The following is a 20,910-nucleotide window of genomic DNA, read 5'->3' on the forward strand; positions in this document are numbered from 1 at the left end:
TCAAAAACCTGCTAAGCTCATCTTTTTTTTTTCCTGCGCTTAAAATCCAAATCCCATGTTAACAAATGTCTTGTGCCTATGCAGTAATCGAAACCATACCCTGTCAACTTAAAATTAACGAATCGTATTTGCTTTAAAATTTGTCAACTAATTACTGTTCGATAAGACAGGACCTTTCATCTTGTTTAAATTCGACGGTGTTTCAAAAATTACGTCAAAATGTTTTTAATAAATAAATTCTAAAATGTAAAAATTTTATTTCTCTAAATCATGCCGAATCTTTTGTAAATAAATCGTCTGAATAAACAAACAAATATGCTTCTAAAACATTGTTTCCATGATAAAGTTTTTAGGAGTTAGAAATCATTTTCTAAATTTAATAAAGCGCATCCATTTTATGCCTTTTAACGCTTAAACACGCTGTTTTCTTTGAGCCATGACCTTCCATTAACATTTTCTTTTCACCATCCAATCCAACTTTATAAAGTCGAAAGTTAACTGTGTCGTTAATAGTGGATAAAAAAAAAACAGAAGAAAAAAAAAACAATTATTTAAAAGCAACAAAAATGCAGTCTTCTCTTTTACGTACGTGATATTTTTTAATATTTCTTTAAATTCTAACTAAATCTCTTTTTCTTATACAAACACAAAAAATTCTTGGGAAGAGAATTTCGCTATGAGCTGCAGTAAAAATTCCACAGATAATTTTTAAACCAAAAAATATGTTTGAGAAACCAGCAAAAACTCTGAGAGAATCGTAAGTAATAAAACTAAAGGAAAAATAATCGTTCGATTGATTGATGTTTCTGTGAAAAAAAATACAGGGGGATGATTCATTCAAAGTTTCTTTTTGTTTCTTTGAAGAATCTATACCCATTTGTCACAGCGTCTTCTTAAAAGCGAACGACTTCGTGATGAATCATTTTCAGTTGATCGTGTGGAGTAGAATGAGAAAATAATATGTAACAAATAGCTATAAAATTTCGAATCATACATTTCTTGGACCTTGACACCTAAGGTTCCATTCTGATGAAATTTGATATGCTGTAATATTTATCAAAATGAAAAAAAAAAAGCGTAAAGTGAAAATGAAGTCAAAGTAATATTTTTATTGATACAACTTCAAAAAAAAAAAAAAATGTAGAGTAGCAATGAAGGATTTTTTGGACCATTACAAAATACCATGCTCATTACCATGCTCATCTGTGTTGCACTAAATGTTACATTAAAACTGTAAAATGAGTTTTTGCTTTCACTGAGTTGAAATGAGTTAAGAGATTTGCTTTCTTGAACTGTTTTTACTTCTTTTTCTTTTTAATGAGTTAACAATTTACCTTTGGAGTTAATTTTAAGTCCTAATTTTGATCAGAACTTAAACCACCAGGACCATTATAAATAACAAAAAATATTTTATTTGCTTGAAACTAATACCGCGATCGTCAGCAGCATGAACTCTGTACAATATGAAGCTCACTTGATAAATTGTCTTATGCAAAGTGCACATCAGCAGAGGCGCCCCGAACTCAAATTTTTGAGAGGGCAGAAATTCTCAATTTGTCAAATGGAACTAAAAAATTTTCCGAATGATGATAATTTTACCAAATTGTCAGACAAAATTTGCCCAATAAGTAAATTTTTGGGAGGTCACAGAGACCTCTCGGGACTTCCCAACGAGGCACCCCTGCACACCAGTTATGTATCCTTGAATATTTTTATACTATTGACTGACAGTATAGTGTTTTCAAACTACTTGGCTAGAAGGACATACTCTTTGAATTTTATCAACTCGACTTTTAAACGGTAAAAATAATAACATTAGTTAATGCGTCAAGTGTTTTTTCAAGCTATTATGTCTTCAAAGATCAGGAAATTCTGAGAGACTTGTTTGCTAAAGAGAACGATTTTTAAATTAGGTGTTAGTTTGCAAATCAATCTTTAGGTTAAACTTTCTGCGACAAGAGATGTACAGTGTTAAAACTACAGGTGCATTTGGCATCTTTCAAATGTGAAAAGCTTGTTCACCAGCGGCAACTTATACGGTGCCGAAATTGCACCCTTAACACGGATGAAAAACTGGCACACTGAACCCAGAGTGCACCGCGGTGAAAAATGGAACCCTATGGCAGAACATTGGCACCCATTCTGTTTTCTGTTGCTGACCCCCCCCCCCCCCATCCCCCATCCCCATGTTGTGTACATTTTCCACATTGAGTAGTTCTGAAAATGATTACAACTTGTACTGAAAGGCATTTTATCACATTTCAACTTTCTAACATAGTTTAGAAGTGTTCATGACTTGAATTTGTCTGTTCGTTTACTAATTTTCGTACTTCCACTTGGATTGCTCAGTAATTTTAATACGTTATTGACATTTACTGCAACATAATCGTACCGAAAATGAAGAGCGTAGGTATTTGTAAATAATTTACAGGAACAATCATAAATTTTCAATTGTATTGCAATCATGGAAAAATAAAATCGTTTCATAAACGTTCAAAATTTTAATCAATAGTAACATACTAATACGTACGTATATATGATACGACATTTGAATATCCGTATAGAAGATAAAAAAGTACTTTTTTTTTTCAATGTGAATGTTTTCGACAGATTAAAAGCCAAAAGAAATTTTAGCTTTTTAGAATAATCCTTCCTCCGCCGCATTGGGCATTAATGAAATAAAAGCATAAACCACGAAAGTAATCTGCCTCAAATTTAGAATTTATAGCAACAGCCGTCACATTTTCAAATCGATAACGACCTGATAAATAATTTCAAGGAGACAAACACGTTACAGTTCAGAATGTTGATGCTGTGTATGACTCCTCTGCCCAAGGAATATTTGCTGATTCTTTCCAAAACGGTTTTAATGCTTGGGCTCAAAGATGGCTCAAATGTGTGCAAACACATCGTGCGTTGTTTATGTTGAATGGTAGTTTTGTGCAAAGGGAAGTTCAGGTTATGATCCATAAGAACTTTTGTTGTTATAAGTTCATCAATATATTTTTTATGATACAAGAGGCACTGCGTTTTGATATATATTTGTATATTTTAGTGACACAAACACACAATGTCTAAACTTCCATGCATATATTTTAATTATGTCAGAAATTATTAAAAGACATTGATGAATTTGGTTTTACATGACAAAAAAAAAAGGAACATTCGGTAAGTCGACCCGGTGAATAACAACAATACAATCAGTAATTCATGATCCATTCAGCGAAACGTTTCCTTAGCACAGCATAAAGAAAACTAAATGTTTTGCCTCCACGCTTGAACCGGGAGGCAAACCTGAAGTTGTAAGCTAATCAGTTGGGGGTGGAGGGTATAAGTTGGAGCAGGTAGGTAGCGAACTTTTTTACGTTAGCTACTAAGTAGAAAATATATTTATGATAGTATAGGGAGGATCAAGCGTTGCCGATGGTAGCTGGAGAAGACCTTCTGCATTTGTTTCTGCATTTGTTAGACATCCAAGTCGGAAGACAAAGATTCGAGAATGAATGACTTCACCTCCACGCCATTAAATTATGAACGACCAGTCATTACAAGAAATCCTTTACCACAGCCAATAAATAGAATCTCGGAAGTCGACCTTCCGGATTAATAACCACCACAATAATTGATCGATTAATATTAATCGGCATCGTACATCAAAACGAAATGTGTCCCCCGTCGCCCGCGGGTGCTTTTAGCAATCGGAAAGCTCAGTGGTTTCTCGAATGACACAATCGGGCAGATATCAATAACGTGGGTTATTGATGGGCAGTCCGCCTCCTCCTTGTCGTCGTAATCGTATTCCCCGTTTTTGTTTTTCGCAGACGAGATGCACCGATCCACCTGCATCACCACCGGACGCCCAACTTGTTCCCGGCCGTCTCGTTTTTCCTGCCCTGGCTATCGGCGATGTATCTTCGCGGATGATTAGGAACTCCATCTTTTCTCGCGGCAGGTGTTCAGCACGGACTTCTCTCTCGCATCTTCCCGCGCTTTAATTGACTGCAGTACGGCGCACAGAGTATCATTTTGACCAGAAATTGACTAAAATAGCGAGTTTTGAGAAAGCATCTTCTACGTCAGCTCAAAATGCAGCAAATTTCTTAAATTTCTTGGTACAGTAGAACGTCAAAATCGTAATTATTTGAGATTATAAGTGAAGTTCGGTTTTCAAATTGTTTGAATTTTTAGAAATAACCAATAAAATACCGTTTAGGAAAATAGTATGACGTCTAATCACATTAAATGTTTGTACAGTATGTATGTATCATTTACAATACAGTATACAACGTTCCATTATGTAACTAGATGTTTAAAAATAAATTACAAAACTCAACTATCATTGTTTATTGAACATACAAGAGAAATGAAAAATATTTACAGTACTGTGAGGAACTATTATACAGTAATTAAACAAAGAGAAATGGAAAAGTTTGGCGTCAATGCCGCATAATTTTTTTCCTCAGTTGCCAAAACGTTAAATTAATTTCAATTAATTTAAATCGAGTCACTCCGCACTACGAAAAAGATCCTTGGCATTGTCTTTCTTATGAACAGCCTTTATAGCCGAATGGAGGTCTCTTAGAAGTTTTTGATTGTTATGCTGTATTTTTGTATACCGTGGGTTATAATACTCAGTAGTCTGTACTATATACAATGTTGGCAAAAAATGACGACTGGTTGTAAAATTACGATCGTCGAATTAATTTTAATGTAAATAGATAGCCGTGAAAAATTACGACTGGATGTAAAATGGCAGCAGTCAAACTAAATTTGTTAGTTGCCAAATACGATAAACGACACCATTTTCGAACCCTAAACTTTGAAAATAGACGAAACATTAGCCACTGATCGGAAACCTCTCATCAACAGAAAGATTGAAATTTTCAAAAACATTTCCGTTAAGTAAAAACGATTTGTACCTCTGCATGTGTTATGGACCGTGATATAGACGCATATGTCCCTTCCCTTTATACAAAATCTACTGAGCCAATTTTCACAAAACTTGGTACACATACTATTAGTATATAAAGTCTTGATTTAATAGTTTGTGTAGAAAAAATTTATGGCAAAGCGTATAGTGCTCAAAGGGTTTAATCTAAACGAAACAAAACTGTTAGTAAAGTACGTGCGGTTCTGCTTTGTTGAGAACTTTCTTGACAATGTTTACCTGGTTTTGGAGAGTTCAGTGAAAAGAAACGTGTTATTAGCTCGGTTTTAAGTTGGGATATTTTTGTAAAATTACTGCGGAAGAGTAACTCAACTCAACTTAGTGCCAATGGGGTTGTTTCCTTCAATCAAAAGTACTACTTCTAGTCATTGAAATTGATAGAATAAGCAAAAAAAAAACATGGTCCCAGAAAATACTTTCATTTTCCCTACAGTGATTTTTTAATTAATTTTTTAAAATGTCCGATTTTTCAAACAAGGCGTGGTCTTTATGGCGTCACAACATCTTTCCACCGCGTTTCCACGTTGTGATAAATAAGAAGCGAATTAAATATTGTGCTTTACGCTTGCTATCAACCATATCGTTGCCAGTACACGTGAGTAAAGAAGAAAATTAAATATTACGTTCTGCGAATGGCATTTGATCATTTGTGATGTCATCGACAGAAGCGTAAACAATGAAAGTGCACCGATTAAGGTAATTTTTTAAAAATATTAAACTTAACAAATTATTTAAAAAATGGTCAGATCCTATGTTTTTAAGCATGTTCTTTCAGAAAAAATGCTTTTAAAATTTTGGAGACGACCCCATTACCCTTCCCTTATACCCGAAAGAGAGGTAAACATTCTAAATGTTAGAGCTCAACTTATAACAGCCACACACTATAAAGGACAAGAGTTTACTTACTAGAGCGGGGGCGTAGAAGGTCGTCGTTGGGTCGAGGTTGGGGTCAGCCTGGTAGGAGGTGGTGTAGGACGGTAGTCGCGGATACAACCTGGCGTCGTACTGGCTCTCCGGACTGACCCCCGTCCGCTCGTAACAGGTGTTCTGGCCGGACGAACCACCAATCACCAACTGCAAACAGACATGAGGAAACGAAGATTAATCTCACCACGTAATTTCAAACTCTATGTCTCGAAATCTCTCACAAATAATGTGCAATTTATTTTTTTTTTTGAAATATCATTATCCTCGTATATATAATAACCAATGATCGGGTAACCGCTAGTTTCAACAATGAAACTGGCTCCACGGCATGATAATTTGGTAATATGTTTCGGTAGTGTTTAATATGCAGGGAAACAAGGCTGTGACAAGGCTGAACTCGATCCGGTAACTCAGCTGTTTTACTAGTAAGATTGTGTCATTTCAGGGGAATGAGGAAACCTAAAAATGGTCAAAAATGAACGCTACCTACTGAAGTTTAGGGTTAACGCACTGGAGTGAGGATTACAATATCAAGTATCAAAATATCACCAAACAGGCAATGGCCTCGTTCAAATGTAGAAGCAATTTTCACCCGTCATACCTTGACGGGCGATTTTCTCGTTGTATAATATCTTTAAAAACTGTAGTATTCACATCATGACATTAAAAAAATTTTAATAAGTGTAACTAAGGGGCTCCGGTCCCCTCTCGCTTCGCTCACACACCTACGTAAATATATGGTTCCTTTGCTAAAAGAAACGTTTCCACAATATCATGATTTTGTAAAAATATGAAGTAGCAAACTCTCTGCTCTACTTAAGTTATTTGAATTCTTTTGAAACTACGCCGAACGGACATTTCAACAACTATGAAAAAAAAAAAAAACTAGGTGCCAACGACAAGTCTTAGTTTTTAACGCTGGATACACGAAAGTTTCAATGTGCTGATGAGAGTGATTAAAAATTTTGAAAATATATGTAGTTTAGGAATCAAAATAGAATCTCTTACAGAATACAAATTAATTGTTAAGAAAGTCACAAATAATAGCAACAATTAGTAAATAATCTTTAAGGCGATTCTCGAAAAAATCTCCCGTGCGTAGCGCTAAGTTTTTATTTTTTCCAGCTAACCAAAGTCTTCAAAAAATAATGCTGTTGGGGAGAGTAATACATGCTTTAATATACTATCAAATTATAACAGTTTATCCCATATTTAATTAATAGTTACTTGAATAAAATAAAAAACTTAGCATTACGCACGGGACACTTTTTCGAGAATCACCCTTTGACACAGTTTGGGCTATTCAGAATGTTACGCCATTAAACACAGAAAAACTAACAAAATAAAGAAATAATCAAATTTCAGAACTTTTTTTGAGGGGGGGGGATAGGTTCGGAAGGTTCTTAGGTTCAACTTTAATTTTTGGAAAATGATTTTTGCAAACATTTTTAAACGCTTGACGTGCATTATTATTTATAACTGAATATAAACTTTCATCATTGATGAAAAAATTTCATGAAATGATAAATGAAAGTCAACCAAAGAACTAGGAATGTTTTTGTTTATTACAAACTGCCATGACTTGCTGTTATTTATAAACCACGTTTTTCCGAAACGGAATGCTTGACAAGCAATCCATCTATGTGTTTGGACACTTCTGTCAACGATAACAAATGAACAGGAATAAATTGAGGCTTGTATGAATAATATATAACGTCTAAAAATGTAAAACTTAAGCAGGTAAAATACGTTTTTGCTTTATAAAACTCAGTTTGAAAGCAAGCAATTTTGTCGGATTGCTGCTGCATTTTTTTGCTAGCTTGCCAACCATACTCATCAACACCGGTTCATATGTTGGCAAATGTTATTTAAGAACCATTTTTTAAGAGACAGGGTTTAAAATAAATCTACATATCGTGATAAGAAGTATCAATTTTATAAAATAATGGCATTACATGTCTTAAATAGAGAACTTTTTAAAAGAAGTATGTTGATATGAAAGTTTTTAAATTACAGGTCCAAAGTTTAGGAGAAGGAACGACACACGACGCTGCCAGGTTAGGCTTCTCCTAACTATAAAGAACATGCAACATATAGGAATGGTTTTAGTATTCAGAAATATTTCTTTCTCTGTTTGAAGGAGAAACGTATTTCACATAACATGCACCAAATAAAAAAAAAAGGAAGAAAGAAAACTCTGAAGCAGATAATTTATTCATGAAATGAAGCGATATTAAATATTTTTAATTCAATTATGCATTTTTCCCCAAGTATCCTTCAATGTATTTAAAAAGTATAAAAAATTTTGTTTGGAAAGCAAGGGTCAGGAAAAAACTGTTCGTAAAAACATTATGTGACAGGCCTAGGTTCATCAAGGGTTGCTATGTCAACACTCCTCAGACTTTGTAAAACATCGTAGCGCACAGACTCTACGACAGTAGGCTCTTCATCCAGTCCAGTTAAGAAGTCAGTGGCGCAGCGAGAAGGTGGATGGGTTTGGGGGTGAAAACACCTCCAGAGCTATTGGTTTTAACATAAATACAAATTCTAATACTGAAGTTTATGCACGTGAAAGTGCTGTTTTAATGTTAAAAAAAGCCTTCAGATGGTATTTTTGATCAAAAATCATCTTCAGAAGGTATTTCTGATTTAAAAAAAAAAAAACCCTCCAGAAGGCATTTTTGATTTGAAAAAAACCCTTTCAGAAGGTATTTTTGATTAAAAAACCCCGTCCAGAAAGTATTTCGAGCTGCCCTAGTATGTGAAGATTATATAAAACTCAAGTAACGTTGTAAAAAATACAGCACAAAATGCAAGACATCAACAAAGTCATAGATTTTATGAATAGATAGGTAAAGAAATAGATATTTTTTAAAGAAATAGCTCATCGAGTTCTCCCTTTCCGTCTCCTAAAATTAATGTGAGCCAGAGGTCAAATCCAATGAAAAATTAACCAGCAATATTCAGCAGCATTTATCGATAATTCAAGGTTGCAAGATTTATAAGCTCTATAAACCCACTAAAGTTGTGTGTGTGCCCCCGGGAGTAAATTCTTGCCCTGCCTCCCTGCTTTTTCATGCCAACTTCGCGGAAAGTAGGCGTAACGCCGTAATTCTTTCCAGGGTATTTATTGACTTAGCAGGACGGCAAGACATATATTTTTTAAAGTCCTTCCCGAGATTTATGGCAACACTTAAGCTCAGGAGCAAACTCAGCTTGCAGATTTGATAGCTCTATCAGGTTGGCTGTGAAACAGGGGTACAACGGTAATATTTTTTGGCTTTCGGGAAAAGTTATGAATAAAGATCGACTGCGTTCGTGTGTTCCAATAGCGCTGCCGAAAGTTGGGAGGAAAAGCGTTTATCTTTTCGTAGCTGTCTGAGAAGCAAGCATTGTCGTAAATTTTATCAAAGGCATATTCGAAAATAATTAAAGAGCTAATGGCTAAAGATGATATGTGAGAAATAAAACTACTTTAGATTATTATTAATGTTATTTTTGAAATATGAATTCATTTTATCATTTCGGCATTCGTCCTATCATGACCATGCAGTTAGCTATCTTTTCTGTAGGGGAACCAGGTAAGTAAGTCATCATCGTCCCTAAAATAGACCGATGTTAACTGGTTTGGCATTCGGGAGATAGCGTCATCAGTCATGTCCACTTCCTCAATTTTCAACCGGGTTGAAGGAGAGGGAAATTTTTTTCCAGTCTCCTTGAATAAGGAGTATGAAAATGAACATGAGAAAATCAGTTTTAAAATTTTTATCCAGGTTCTTTTCTCTCCTTCGCATAGTCAGTCATTTTTAATGCACCCCGTTGTGATATTAGCATAGCGTAACACCCACCAATTTCAAATGAAGAAATATTCATCGAAGATTTGTAGCTCGTCATAGGTCTTGCATAAGTTAATTGGCACTCTCGTATTGCCAATCGCTCACTGATTGGGTGTCATTAATTTTTATTTATTTTACAAATGCCAAACATTAGCGCCAAAGCCACGAACTCTTCAGTACTTTTATGTGTCCTCATATTGCAATAGCAGAATACGGCTTTCTAAATGTTCAAAAGTCATTGGTTGTTTAGAATCGTATGAAGAACATTCTGCGGACTCCACCACTCTGATTCTGTGGACATAGTCTCGCAAACAGCCATGTCCAATGAGAGCTACTGCAGTCTTCTTTGGGAAAACATTACTATTTAGTGGCAGTAAGTGTATTAAGGAAGTTTCCTGCATCTGTATCTATCACACAACCCGGTGTCGCAGTTTGATAGCAGACTACGTCACCACATCTTACCGAGAAAGACCTAGTAACTCCACGTAGGGGTAGGTACCAAGGATTCTGTTTCTATATTTAAAAAAAACTCTACGGCATCGGGACTGCTTCAATAAGACGTAATCTTCTCTATTATTCTTCTCAAATATTTTACTACTCCCAGCATTAGAAACAAAGAAACATATTCCTGGTCAAGTTTTTATATTCCTGACATCGAGTCTGCTTTGATAAGGTACATTAATTTCTAAAAAGCATTCAAGCCCATGTTAAAAGTGAAAACTATGTAAAACAAAACTAGGCGTCAATTTCAAAATAGCGCACGAATTTTACCACAGTAAATCAATTGAGCGTGGTTCTTACAGTTAGAAGTTCCAGTATACTTAATCTTTTGCAAGGAAAAACGTTGGATCAAATGACTGAACTAAATATGATATGGCTTACGGGAATCCTCTGTTACTCTGGCGAAACTAGAGCACGTCAATCACTTTTTATCCCTTTAACATCATCTATGATAGTTCAGAAGACCGAAAATACGGATTGAAATCAGTTGATGAGCCTAAATATTGCTCTGCTCTTTCTCTATTTAGTATGTGTAATGACGTAAAACGCATAAATCAAAAGAGCAATTTTCCTAAATTAGCCTGCTTATAAACACAAATAACTGCAGCGATAAACAAATCTTCAAGAGTCTAATATTTCTAGCGAATAAAAGCAGTCCTAGATCGTTTTAGTGAGTATGAAATTCAGCGAGGTTTCACCGAAGACCCCCCTCTTTACCAATATACTTTTAACATTGAAAACGAGATTTGAGATTCGATAGTTTCGGATACAACCAGCCTTCCATTTTATAAATTTCAACATTATCCAATAATATGAGGAAAATATCTGATACTATTTTTTTTTTTTTTTTTTTTTGAAATGAGAGGTATGGTAGATGAGAGCAAGGCAGATATGAATGGTAACTACACTGTTTTTTGAATAAAAATCTTCAAATTATCATGAGTAAGTACATACTAAAACTCTACTGAACTGTCATTTATTTAAAAAAATTATTATTAATTTTATTGTCGTAAAAAATACTTAAAAAGACGTTACGAATTGAAACCATTATGAAATAGTTGGCTAAATTGGAATAGGTGATTTAAACCGATGGTTTCATCTTTGTTACTACTGAGAACCACTTGGGACCCTTCCGAATCCAAAGGACCACATACGATAGAAATAATATTTTCAGAACAATCATATAAAGTGAAATAAGATAATCCAAAAGGTTTCTTTAATGCATTTAATTAAACTTGTAAATGTGATATAAATTAATTTCCACTTGCTGTTCTCGAACCCACATGAAAATTGCAAGCGCTCCAGAGGTAGTGAATCACTGGTTTTAACGATTAAAAAACTTTGATCCTACAGTTTCTTTTATTGTTTCAAACTTCTGGTTCTGGCCAATGATGAAACATTTTTTCCAATATGTTTGACACTCCTCCCCCCCCCTTCTGTCACAATGTGTCGCATTTCACTTTACCCCCTCTCCTTTTCACATATCACGCTATATTACATAAACATATTGCTATAAAAATGTTTTTATTTCAATAAAAATATCTGATGGCAGACCTTTTGTTAAACCTGTGTTACAAACTGTCCAAATTTTACTTATCCCCTTTCCTTTCAAAGAGTGATGTTATTCGTATGTACGGTGTCCTTCTTTATGTCCTCTCTTTCAGTTGAGCCCTTTCCTTCAAAATGCGACATCATTCGTATACGATGTCCTTTCTGTTGAGCCCTTTCTCTCAAAGCCTGACATCATTCGTATATGATGTCCTTCATTATGTCCTCTCTTTCAATTGAGGCCTTTCCCTCAAAGCGTGACATCATTCGTACACGATGTCCTTCTTTAAGTAATTTCTTCCAGTTGAGCCCTAACTCTCAAGTTATTACAAAAGAGGATTCAGCTTTCCTGCTTTGATTTGACTTCTCTGTTTTATGAGGAGATGGTCTATGGGTAGAACAAAATTTGTAGACTTAACTTAAACGTATGAAGAACAACCGCACCAGGATTCTTTGAAGAACAGGGTTACGTCAGATATTGAGGAATAACCATACAGATCCTTATCACAGCATTACTGCGCTCACAGACTAGGTTTGCCCCAAGTATAAGTATTCCACAATACCCGACGTACCATCTTGGAAAACGAACCTTTAAACTAATGGACAAAGCATTGTTAGCTTAAAAATAAAATAAAATAAAAATGGTCAAAGTAAAACAAACTACACTACAACCTCGTTTATCCGGATTAACTAGAACCAAAAGTAATCTGGATAATATGGATAATAAGCAAAATAAATTCTTAAATAAATGATCTTCTCTTTTATTATAGGAAAAAATGACGCTTCCTGGCGGAATTATATGGGATTGTTTTTCATAAACACTTTCATTTATATTTTACCTGTAGGGGTGTCGGGCTGACGCTCTAAGTACACCATGTTGCTTGTTAGATAACAATAACTTAGTGTACGACCTGTACGGGAATTGTACGTTTAATCAAAATGAAAAGCAAAAATTTGGTGTATTTATGCTTCCGTTCTTGCTATCACTTGGATATTTAAGTGAATATATTTTTTGAACTTCATAAATTTGATCCGGATAAACTGGCGATCCCTTTAAACGGGGGTCGGATAAACGAGGTTCTATTGTGCAATTATTAACCACGTATTAAAGACTGATGAGACGAAGAAAGAAGCATAAGTGTTGATCGAGTGATATAATAAAGTAATGGTTTATAATCGCAGCCATTAACGATAAACAAATTTACTGTTCAATCGAAGTAACAAAACGTTTTGACCAAAAATAAAGCTTGAATCATCAATATCTATATTTTTTAGTTACTTTAGATTAAAAGATAACAATATATCAAAATGAATTTTGAAGATAACTTCAGCATTTTTCAGGGTTCAGCATGATCAGCTTATTACGTCCGACTAATGTGTTTTTGAGACCCTAATCAAGGAAGTCTTGCATTGATTACTATAAACTTGATAATGTACGACATAAGTACTGCCGTGGGCAGGTAAATGGCAGTATCTACAGAAATGAGTTTCCGAGATATTTGAAGAAATGTGTGCTTGATTCAATTCTAACAATAGGGAAATGTTGGAATTAGACTTTTTTCCGCACCTATTTTTCAGCGGAAACCAAATAAGAAAATTTGTACAGCAAAGTTAACGCACAACAGATAGCAAAAATGCAAAAAAAAGAAAAAGAAAAATGTGCAGTTGCTGCTCTTTACCTGCCCACGGCAGAACGGTCTAATGAATGAGACGTGTGCTCGGAGTTAATAATTACTATGAGTAACCGGCGTTAGAAATTTAAATACTTATTATCCTAATTTATTGGAACTGCTTAAAGAATCTTTTTTTCTTTGAATACTTACCATTTTTATTTCAAAATTACGCAATAGAAAAAAAATCTTTCCTTTAAAAAGAAAAAGAAATCAAATGACATTTAATGCATGATAAACCTAAATGAGCACAATTTTTGTTTGATTTGACAGCAGTTTCTTTTAAAATCTACTTACTTTTCCTTTCGAGACAAATTTTGCGTAGGCTTTTAAAGCATGTCTTGCATACGCGAGTGTGTCACTAGAGAGCGTACTAATTAGTACGAGTGGCACGTACGCGACTAATCGCGCTGATCTTAATGCTCACAAAACAGGTTAATTTGTTTTATGAGTTCCAAAACAACGCGACGATTTATCCGCTCTAGGTGTTATGACAGCTGAAATTTACTTGTAACGTGTGACTGGTTTATTCTTTAACTGCTTTCACCTCTATGAACTAAAGCTCTCCTCGCCATTAAATAAAAAAAAATGTCGCAATAACTCACACTTTGTTACATGATGTACAATTAGTTGCATATAATGCTTTTTTATATATATATAGGGCAAATTAGCTGGTTTAATATGTGTGACAGAATAAAATATTCATGATTTCAACTTCTTTATTTTATGATTTGTGTTTCCACTAAAACGGAATGAGTCCCATTCCCCCTCCTCCCCCCCCCCTTTTTTTTTTTTTGCTTCTTATGTTAATGGGTGCTAAAGGTATACATTCTTCCAGATAGCTAGTTTAACAAAAAAAAAAAAAAATCAATTAAAACTCGTCAGGAAACTTGATGACGGTAATTACAAGAAGGGCAACTTGATGAGTTGATTTTGAAGATAGTACAGCATCCACTTTATCTTCCCTTTTCTTTTAACTACGAATGCTACATTGTGATTCAAACTCGATACCTTTTATGCATCTCATGCTAGTGGATGCTACAGATATAAGTTCTTCCACATAGGTATTCTAAGAATAACTAGGAAGAATCAAGGAAAACTTGTCAGGAAACTTGATGACGGCTATTACAAGAGGAGCAACTGGATGAGTTGACGAACAAGATAGTACAGCATCTACTTCATGTTCCTTTTTGATTTTAACTACGAATGGCTACATTGTGATTCAAACTCGATACCTTCTATGCATAGCATACTAGTGGATGCTAAAGATATAAGTTCTTCCACATAAGATAGTACAACAATAACTAAGAAGAAACAAGGAAAATTCTTCAGATAACTTGATGATGGTTATTACAAGAGGAGCAACTTGATGAGTTAATGAGCAAGATAGTACAGCAACTAGTTCATCATTTCTTTTCTTTTAACTACAAATGTTATTGCAATTCAAACCAGGTACTTTCTAAGGGAAGGGCGTTGAGGCTAGCCACAAATGATTTATCGAGATTAATTAGAACATCGGTTGATTTCGATAAACAGAAATCCAATTTAACCAAGCCAATAGTAATAATAAATAAAAATAATTAACTAAAAAAATAAATAAAATTTGACCTACGAAAAACATTTGAATGGGTCTCTAGAAAAAGGGCATATGAGGCAGTGAGAAGCAAAGGGATGTAAGTGGACATTTTCAAGTTTTGAGTAAAATGCGTTTAAAGATAACATCTACCAGGGCTACTAGTACCATCTCTTGCCCCAAGACGGAGGAAAGGTTCACCTACCATGCGTACTGGTTATCTACAAATTTTTAATTTTGCGAATTACATCCCTTCGCTTCTCACTGCCTCATATGTTACACTTGATCTTCATTAATATATATTTCGTCCTTCCTGTCCTAGAAGAAAGGCATATGTTACAAATTAAAAGTAAAATTTTTGATTAGTGGCATATGTCCTTCTTCTGGGGACCCATTCATTTGTTTTTCAGATAATATGCAGTAGAAGTACTGCAGTACCTTGATCTAAGAGTAGTTTGAAACTTTTGGGACTGTTTTGACAGATGATGCTATAAAGTTAAATCACTGCATTAAATAAGTTCGTAAAGAAATCAAGGCATATTGTCTGATTCCTTTACGAACAAGGAATCAGACAATATGCCTTGTCAAGGCATATTCCACAAGTCATTCGAACAAGTGTTTTTCGCGTCGCTTCTTCTGTAATTAATTAAATGAAATATTTGACAACCATTAATATCTAAATGAAGTTTTTATTAAGTTTGTGAGAAGAATTAAATCTACGGTCTACGTTGAGTAAAAATCGCTTTCTTTTTTTCTTCTTTTTTTTCCACGGTGGATTCTTATGTATCTTGAAACAGTGACGGTTTTGTGCCTTTAAACTTTCGTTGCCTGGGTAAAAAAAGAAGATCAACATATTGATAATATTGTCAGGTAAAAGAAGTTCTCAAATATTTTACTTTCTATTTGTTGGCGAACAAATTTTGAAAGTGTTTTCACTTTTGTGAAATTTTGTGTTCTAGTTATAGCTCTGCATTTTACTATTATATCTTGTACGCATAGCATTATGAGGGAACATATAATACGACAGACCTACTTCTTTAATGGTAATTATTCTTAAAAATAACTCATTTCATTGCACAAAAACAGTTTTCTTGTAACAAGGTGCAGATATTGTATTATACGTTGTCATCAACAAAGCTCTAAAAATATTCATAGTAATATCAAGGAAGATATTATATAAAGTTTCTCTGACCAGATTTCTTAATGATTTTATGAGGCATGGGAACAAAAAAAAAAGAGTACTTTCAGAGTCGTTTTGGAACTGATATCGGGAAAAGAATGAAAAGATGCTCAAGTTACTCCTACTTAACTGGAACAGGAGATGGGAACGGTCGGGAAAAAACCGTAAATTTTGTGGAAAAAAATTATTTTACATTTTTTTTCGGAAAAGTTTATTTTCTCTCGGGAATTGAAATTTTGAACTTTTTTTGTACAAAATAATATGTTCTGAAGATTATAATACTAACATTCCATTTTTTTTGGTTTAAATACTTTTTAAATATTTAATATCCCACATGAAAACACTTTAATAATGCAAGCTGTAATACAATTCGATTTCCCTGGATACCAAAGTATTATGTGTTTCTTACCTCGCAAAAACTGTCAACATGGGACAGAATTACACCAATAATCTTACTTAATGTAAACGTTTAAATTAAAATTTTCATATATTTTCATTTAATTTATGTGTATTATGCGTAAACATTTACATGGAACAAACTTTTAAAACAAAAAGAAAACAACTTCCTGTTTACAATCTCACAATGGGGTCGTTTCCAAAATTTCAAAAGTATTTTTTTCTGAAAGATCATGCTTAAAAACATAGGATCTGACCATTTTTTAAATAATTTGTTTAGTTTAATATTTTTAAAAAATTACTTAAATCGGTGAGCTTTCATTGTTTACATTTCTTGTCGATGACATCACAAATGATGAAGTGCCATTCTGTGTTGCCACTCACAGAACTAAATATTTAATTCGCATCTTTATTCATGTATATTGGCAACGATATGGTTGATAGCAAGCGTAGAGTGCAATTTTAATTCGCTGCTGGATTATCATAACGTGGAAACGTAGTAGAAAGATGCGGCAAAGTGCATCATTTGTGACGTCATCAGGACCACGCCTTGTTTGAAAAATCGGACATTTTAAAAAATTAATTTAAAACAAAAACTGTTGGGAAAATGAAAGTATTTTCTGGGCCCATGCTTTTTTTTTTTTTTTTTTTTTTTTTTTTTTTTTTTTTTTTTTTTGCTCATTCCATCCATTTAAATGACTAAAAGTAATACTTTTGACTGAAGGAAACCGTCTCATTCAAAAATTATTTTTTTTTCTTTTAATGTATGTGTAATATGAGTAAACATGTACAAGTAATAAACTTTTTATACAAAAAAAAAAAAAAAAAAAAAAAAAACAAGAAAAAGAAAAAAAAAAAAAATTAAACACTTCATGAAAAATCACGCGCTATCAGAGTTAATTGCCAAATGATGATTTGACCATTTTCTATGCTTTTTTGGTGTTTGAAATGTACTATCAGTTAGATAACATGAAGATTTTTTTAATAATAAAAGTTTTGTATATATTTTCTAAGAAGGAAAGATAGATGACATATGTTTTTAAATATGCAGTACATTTTGTAAGAAATTGTAACAATTAAATTTAATTTTAATTCGCAAAAAGCATTTTTTCCCTATTTTCCTGGAAAAAAAGATAAATAACTTTTTTTTTCATGGCTTCAAAATTTCCAAAAATTAGTATCTCTAACGGGAACATATATTTATTTCAACTAAGTTTTTTAAAAAAGTGTCAAAAAGGTAGTTACTTTTTGGTAAATCTGTGAGCTTAAAATTTACAAGAAAACTAAAGGATCACGATATCACTTAAAATCAGCAATACATAACAATGTACTTGTACTTAGATCACAACATAAATTGTAGTTGAAAAAAAAATTCAAAAATAATATCAAAGCTTAAAAAATACGAAATCTAAAGTACGAAAAATAAATACAAATAAAAATAATTAATGGTGTAATAATATATCGTTTTTCATTTTATCATATCTGTATAAGAAAATATAAACTTAAAAGTAATATTTTAAACAACAAGTAAAGATTTTTTGAGATAGAATTATCAGACACAAAATATGTCATAATATATGTTTCGTAATTATGAAGTCTGAATTATGTATTACGAAAAATAAAATTACAACAAAATAATTAATATTTGGGTAATAGTAACTATAATAGCAACCTTTTTTTTTAATCAAAAGAAATATAGAAAATTTTCATTAAACAATAGCAGTGGAAATGTTTTTTTTTTAAAAATGGAAATCACTGCTTACTTTTTTTTTTTTTTTTGTTACAGTTTGTTTTGTTGTATCTTCTCAAAATTTAGGATAGGAAATGCTGTATGTATTTGAAAGTTAGTAACCACAAACATTTCAGGGCTGTAGTCAAGGGGTGGGTTTTATGGTTCTAACCCCCTCCGAAACGTTCCAAAACCATTAAAAAAGTACTTTTCGCCATACTTTTTGCAATTTATTTTTTTCAATTTCATTGAAAAATGAAATTTTTACTATTGAAAAATTGTACAAACTCAGTGTTTTTCCTGAAGCATTTATTTATTCATTTTTTCGTAGCTATTGCTAACATCATTTCTTGCAAAATATTACAGTGTTTTTCTGTAGAGAATTTGAGTTACAGACTCAAAAACATCAAAATACTTTTAACTTTAAAGGGCTAAATTCTATATTTTACATGTTTTCATTACTGTTGAAAAAATATGAATTTAATTAGTATTACTTGGAATGCACGTACAAGCATCTAATCTTTTGAGTTATCGGGAAAACATCGATTAATAGGAGTGCAGAAAGTTATGTATAGTGCACATTAAATATTTTTGTCTTCATTAAATAGATATGTCGTCTTTTACATTTGCGTTAAACTAACAAAAAAATTGTCAAAAAAAAAGTGTTTGGCCCTAAATCAGTTCTATATTTTAGCTTACTTATCCCTTTTTTCAGGTGCTTATTTCTGCACTCAACAACGGTATGTTCTACAAAATTTAACACATAATTATTGACTATAAGTACTCTGACACAAATGTTTTCGGCTATAGTCACGTTGTTGGAACGTAAAAGATGCTTGAATAGGACTATGAGAAATTTTAACATTTAGGGGACCACGTGCTCGATGATTTAAAAGATCAATAACATTACACCTACACTCCAGGGTCCTCCATACCTACCACTACACGTTGATTAACCGGTTGGATGGGGGGGGGCCTGAAGACTTTATATATATATATATATATATATATATATATATATATATATATATATATATATATATATATATATATATATATATATATATATATATACGGACCAGGATCCAAATAACCCCTGATCCAGCACCCTCAGAGGTATTGATATGGATAGGGAAATTGGTGGACTTTGTGACCACGACATATTTAACATGCTTTATCACCATTAGCGAACATGGAGGAGCTTCGAGTTGGCTGGTATCGAGCCCGGAACCGTCCAGATACGAGGTCAACGTCTTAGTGATCAGGCAACCACGGTCCAAAAATCCATTACAACCAACACAAATGTAAGCAATAATTGCTGGTATTATTTAGGGGAGAAAAATCAAAAAAAAAAATCAGCAATTACGTTATGCAAAGTTTGGAATTAAATCAATTCTAAAAAAAGTTTTGAAAAAAAAGAGAACCGACTTCAAAATTGCTCTAAAAGTGAAAAATAGTTTTATTCTTCAAACACCATCGATAATACTTTTAAACATAATTTTTGAAGTTGGCGCAAAAACAAAAAGTAAAATCCAGTGTAACGATGCTTCGTTCATATTTTTTTCAGAAAATCATCCAAAGTTAGGAATGAAACCTTTACATTGTTACTCAAATATGCTGTTATTAATGTATAATGTATGTAATAGTGAAGAAACTGGGCCTGGTTAAATTTGTAGTTGCAGTTGAGTTATGGCTGTGAATGATTTTATCTATGGGTTTTTGCGCCAACTTCAAAAATTATGTTTAAAAGTATTATCGAAGGTGTTTGAAGGATAGAATTATTTTTCACTTTTTAGAGCAATTTTGAAGTCGTTTTTTTTTTTTTTTTTTTTTTTTTTCAAAATTTTTTAATTTATTCTTTTTAGTGTAAATGTAGGTATTTTAGAAATAGTAAGAAGTTACTATCACGAAACTTTACCTTATTTTTTTATAAAAATGATCCATACTATAAAAAAAACTATAAACATGCCTTAAACTTTAAGCGATTGGCACTAAAAACTTATCTTTGTTCCTCTCTGGAATTCATTTGTGTGTTAATTTAATTATAACCATTTAAATATTACGTTTTCCCTAACTAATTTACATTTCACTGCATCCAAGCTGCTTGTGATGTAATCCTGTATCTCCTTACTTGGCCTCGAACACCTGTTATTGGCAAAGATGATAACGATAAAAATACTACTATATATATACATATAGTTGAGGCAAACCTAACCTGGTAGCATTCTGAAGGCTAAGCACATCCTAATCACTCCATTACCTCGCTTCCAGGTTGTGTTTAACTCCACTATGGAGCAATGGGACTGAAGAAATTTGATGCTTGCTTCAGAGAAACCTTCATTCAAAATTATATTTACAACTACTATTAATGTTACTGTTGTATGGGACCTAACGTTTCTAACAATGGGTTTTATATTTAATTATTTACTAGGGAAGTTCATGAAATTTAATGTTTTTTGAACATAACTTTTTTTTTTTAAAGAATAAATATGGTCAAACAAAGTAATGGGACCTACGTTGAGCCCTCCCCTATCCATTAAGAAAAGAATCATCACAATCGGTGCACTAGGTGAGACGCTGGTAGTGGACAAACAAAAAAAAA

At 33.1% G+C, this 20,910-nt stretch overlaps 1 protein-coding gene across 1 annotated transcript in view; it reads right to left on the minus strand.

Moving 5' to 3' along the window:
- Positions 1 to 10,030, minus strand: part of LOC129223261 (homeobox protein caupolican-like) — a 65,425-nt gene extending 55,395 nt beyond the window's left edge. Inside the window, exons 1-2 of the mRNA XM_054857826.1 lie at positions 9,977 to 10,030; positions 5,855 to 6,022 (exon numbers count right to left, since the gene is read on the minus strand). Coding sequence (XP_054713801.1) covers positions 5,855 to 6,022; positions 9,977 to 10,030 — 222 coding nt within the window. The remainder of the gene's footprint in view (positions 1 to 5,854; positions 6,023 to 9,976) is intronic.
- Between the last annotated feature and the right edge of the window lie 10,880 nt (positions 10,031 to 20,910).

Source organism: Uloborus diversus, chromosome 5 (genome assembly GCF_026930045.1).
Source record: "Uloborus diversus isolate 005 chromosome 5, Udiv.v.3.1, whole genome shotgun sequence".
Lineage (NCBI taxonomy): Eukaryota > Metazoa > Arthropoda > Arachnida > Araneae > Uloboridae > Uloborus > Uloborus diversus.